General features: G+C 33.9%; 1 protein-coding gene across 1 annotated transcript; it reads right to left on the bottom strand.

The window, feature by feature from the left end:
• Positions 1 to 2,823: 2,823 nt before the first annotated feature.
• Positions 2,824 to 3,790, bottom strand: LOC112763265 (26S proteasome non-ATPase regulatory subunit 12 homolog A-like). Its single transcript, XM_025808982.2, has 4 exons — positions 3,731 to 3,790; positions 3,269 to 3,373; positions 3,129 to 3,185; positions 2,824 to 3,024 (listed from the first exon to the last, which is right to left on the bottom strand). Exons 1-4 carry the CDS (start codon positions 3,788 to 3,790, stop codon positions 2,824 to 2,826), a joined length of 423 nt encoding a protein of 140 aa, XP_025664767.1.
• Between the last annotated feature and the right edge of the window lie 653 nt (positions 3,791 to 4,443).

The following is a 4,443-nucleotide window of genomic DNA, read 5'->3' as shown; positions in this document are numbered from 1 at the left end:
TTGTTCTTCATTGGTTGTTAACTCCATTTCAAGTTTCATACATTAGTGAGACTGTTGTTGGTTCTCAGGAATCAAAGAATGCATGTTAAACTTGCTTTGAGTCCCCCTCCCCCATTACTCTATGCTGTTGGCTGTTGGAACCATCTTCATTAACACAAGCTCTCTCATTTTCAATACTAGGGGTGATTGTTGTTGTTGTTCTTGTTGGCACCTGTTGTGCCTTTTGTTTCAAGCATGTGTATTTCCTCAACCATTGGCTTTCACATTCGGACTCGAACATTTATGAACCAATTTGACACCTACATTAATCAGTTTATTACATATTTAGAGTGTCTTCTGTTAGTAAAAACTAAAGAGAAATGTTTCTTGTACTCATTTTTCGTTATATAGTAACAAGTATTTATATTGACTGGTCCCATTCCCTTGCATGGGATGAAAATTGAAAATAAAAATGCTTACTTTATGACACTGTTTAAAGCTATCATATGATGAAATAGACCCCCTTTCAAAAAAGCTACCATATGAACATTGTAGATTACAAATTCAATGAACTGAATATATAAAAAGACCAAAAAATAAAATGATGAATTTGAAAGGAATAATCCCCCACCTGGCTTCGCGAAAGACCTCTTTGTGTTGCCAACATGTGTTTATCCGTGTTTATGGGGTAACTAAAATGAAATTCAAACAAAAAATAAATAAATAATAAAACACTAACAAAAATTCAATGTCCTTTTATTTCTTTTTCTAATAGAATGAAAGAAAAGTCAAAGGAGAGAAACAGAGAAACAAAGAGGAACATACAGATGAAGAAAATGCTCGAATAACCATGCTTTGTGGGGATACATCAACTTGGGTAAACAGGAAGACTCATAGCTGAATGTTGATACATGAAAATAATCCACAAATTAAATGCACATCACTTAGTTTATCAGTTAATGACACATTTTATTTATATTCTTATAGGAAATGTAATTTATTGGGGAGAATGAAAGATTCATGAAATTAGTAACTTTACTACAAACACATTTTTCAAGTATTAAAGAATAGAAGTACTAAAGACATCCATCCAAAATTGAGCTGCCAAGCTTGGGCATACTATATTACACATTTTTCAACTTGGGCATACTATATTGTTTTTTGTCAACATGCAGAGAGATATTCAATTGAGCTGCCAAACTTTAAAACAAATAAGTACTAAATCAAGCAAATTTTCACTACGAAAATTTATAATATATGATTTTGACATCTAACTAAAAGAAAGGGAGAAGCATCTAACAGAATAAAGAAACAAACATTGGAACACCTATGAATGGTTGACAATGAACATGTTATAGAACACAATTAGTCTATGCACTAAGAATCTATAACCAAGGATAATTAGTTTAGTTTATGTTCAACTAGATTTATCATGTTTCACAATAAACGGTCATATATCTCTCTCTTTCTGGCTTCTTGGTGTCTTGTAATTTATAACATCAAATACAAACACCAGAGCACGATGATAATATATAAAACCAATTCATTGTTAGGATTATTGGACCTTACCAGTTTCCTCTTTCATTCTTCTACATCAAATTTGCCAAGGATGGAAAAATTAAAGTCTTTGGCACATTATTTATCTATTTATTTTTTAAAATAAGACAAGACAAGAGCCACAATTCAACAAGAAACAACATATTAATACAATTATAGAAAGAAACACCCTTTTATATTCCACAAGGGAGGAACAAAATGATGCAACTCTAAACCAAAATAGAAAATCATGAAAAAAAAAGCCGAGAAAAAGTAAGATAAATTGATTCAAATATTAAGAAAAATGATGCAATTATGTACCCCAAAATTCAATATTTGTTAAATGCTATATAGCAGATAGTGCAGTAAAAGCAAGAGGCTTTTTTTCCATTTTTGACAGACAATATGCCCAAATGAAAAAGATAATAAAGTAAATGATATAAAAGCAGGTGAATCATGTTAAAGGGAGTGAAAACCAACCTCCTCTTGCATGAAAAAGAAGCCTTGCCTTCTTTTGTTGGTAATCTGGCCGAGGAGATAGACAAGAACCACTCTCGGTTCTCCAATCTGCTTTATTCTCATTTGCACCATGGAACATCGAAGATGAAGAACCTGAATTGCTACCTTCTTTTGCTGCAGCCTCAGTTTGATTATCGACAGTGATAACATCAGGTGAAAAAAGGGCATGTTTGCGAGATAAATTTTTGGAGGCTAAACAAAGGAAGTGAAAAGTTTAAATTTAAACCCTTACCTCTTCGAAATTGAAATAGGAGAACAAATGTTTCAGATAAATTTATTTACTTCTACTTAACCTTCTTTTGAGGTCTTCTCTTAACCCAATTAAACATGAGGCATAATCTGAATCAAAATTAATCAAATATATAGAGAAATAAGTTTGGTTTAGTTTACAAGAGGAGAGGTAAGTAGTCTACTTGCTGGTTTTAGTTCCTAATTGCTGTTAATTGGCTATCTGTTTGTTCCCTTTGAGATGCACTAGCAGGCATGAGGGAAATAGTCTTAGTCCTAGCTGCTGCCTATAAATACTAGTTGATTAGTTAGTTTTAGTTTTGGTCATTCTATTAGATCAGTTAGAATAGGAGAGGAAGAACTCCCTCCATAGTTGGTAGTTCCAACAGTGTGGTCCAATAAGGGATTGTGATTTGCAATCCCTAATTTATCAATAAAGCCTACTGATTCTGTTACTACCTGATCCTATCAAAACCACATCAAGATTCAAAACATCGCCCAGTAACAAATTTCTATTTAGATTGAACAAGCTAAGCAACATAATGGAAAGTATTGATTAATTTACCGAATCATTAATTCGTAATAGATCCGCTTCAACTCTGGTAGAGATGGTATATCAGCAGGAGCTTCTTCAACAACACTATCACCTTCTTTAGGTTTTTTCTTTTCCTTTGAAGCATCAGCATCAAATACTCTCGTACTAATTTTTCTTGAAAGTATCTGTGAACAAACATAATCTTGATGGTCTAGGCACAAATGAACCTGCACAATTTAATGCAATAAATTCCTTATTTCACAGCTAAAATGCAACATCAAATTATGGCAGATGCTATCATCTCTAAAGGAAATAGAATGATGTCTCATACTTGTTCAAGAACGAAAGAAATTTTCTCAGTTTTTGCCATGGCACCAAAAGTTTCCACCTGTTATAAAGGGCCATTACATGAGTCAACTAACTACTAATTACATAATCAAAACTATCGCAACATTCAGTATCCACACCAACCGTAATTTCTTGCATCAAATCAGCAACTTCAGCTATAACCCCTTGTTCCTCCTTAATCTTGGCAAGTTTCTTGACCAATCGAGCTCTCTCAATCTCAACATATATCTAATAAATGATAAAAATGTCATATGTACATATCACTCAAGCTCAACAACAGATTTTGCTTCACCGTCTTTTGTTTTCTGTTTTTGGCAAGAACAAAAAAAAGTGTAAATTGAAACCAAATAAAAAAGCAAAAGGGATGGATTTGTAACCAAATAATAGAGAAGGAAATCTGAACCAAGTTAAATAAAGGCATAATCTCAACCAAGTGGCACATGAGTAGCGAGCAGATCTGGGACAGAAGCATGGTTTAGAATGCATAAGTGGGCGCTTATCCTCCGGTAAAAACATGAAAACCTAGATAAAAAAGAAAAAATAAGCAAATTGCCAAATAAATAAAGAAAGGCAGAAGGAGAAGACCTTGCGATGGGCGCTGGTAGAGCTGATGGAGGTTAGAGGCGACACTGGCAGGACGCTCATGCACAGCTTAGAGGAGACGGCGAGTGGACTTGGCAGAGCAGAGAAAGCAGAGGAGCAAGGCGTACAGAGAATGCCGTTGAGAGATCTCAAGACTGTAGCAAAGACAATAAGAGAGAGAGAGAGAGAGAGAGAAAACTCTGGTAATTGTTAGGGTAAACACAGTTGAGATTGAGATTTAGGAAAAAAGAGGTGAAGCTACGAGAAAAATAAAATGAATTGCAGCTTTCTCTAAAACGGCTGCGTTAACAACTACTAAATTGGTAGATAGTGGCTGATTTAAAAACAGCCTCTAAAATAGCGCCGCTATCTACCGTCTGTCTTGTAGTGAATGTACTGTGAATACTTCCATGAATAATAAGAATGCTAATATTTTTTCAAATTGTGCTATATCTTACCCTTCTCATAGATTGAATGCTAATTTGCATTCTCATCCTAGAATTACTGTTCTTACCACTACCACTAAATCTAAAGAACAAAATTTTGCTTTGTGGCACAAGAGATTAGGCCATAATGCCTATAAAACAATTTTACATGTTTTAAAACAATGTGATATTCCTGTTACAATGAATTTCTCACCTATTTCTATGTGTGAAATATGTCCTTTGGCTAAAATGTATCAACAATCTTTTACTACCTCCAAATATAATTATAAT

Source organism: Arachis hypogaea, chromosome 17, assembly GCF_003086295.3.
Source record: "Arachis hypogaea cultivar Tifrunner chromosome 17, arahy.Tifrunner.gnm2.J5K5, whole genome shotgun sequence".
Classification (NCBI taxonomy): Eukaryota; Viridiplantae; Streptophyta; class Magnoliopsida; order Fabales; family Fabaceae; genus Arachis; species Arachis hypogaea.
The sequence above is the reverse complement of the archived record's forward strand: the minus strand, read 5'-3'. Positions and strand labels throughout refer to the sequence as shown.

Excerpts from the sequence above, each read along its gene's own strand:
- LOC112763265 (XM_025808982.2), bottom strand. The coding sequence starts at position 3,790 with ATGAGCGTCCTGCCAGTGTCGCCTCTAACCTCCATCAGCTCTACCAGC. Across the intron at positions 3,186-3,268 it reads ATTTGATGCAAGAAATTACG|GTGGAAACTTTTGGTGCCAT; the intron begins GTTGGTGTGGAT and ends CCTTTATAACAG. Across the intron at positions 3,025-3,128 it reads TTTCTTTCGTTCTTGAACAA|GTTCATTTGTGCCTAGACCA; the intron begins GTATGAGACATC and ends TAAATTGTGCAG.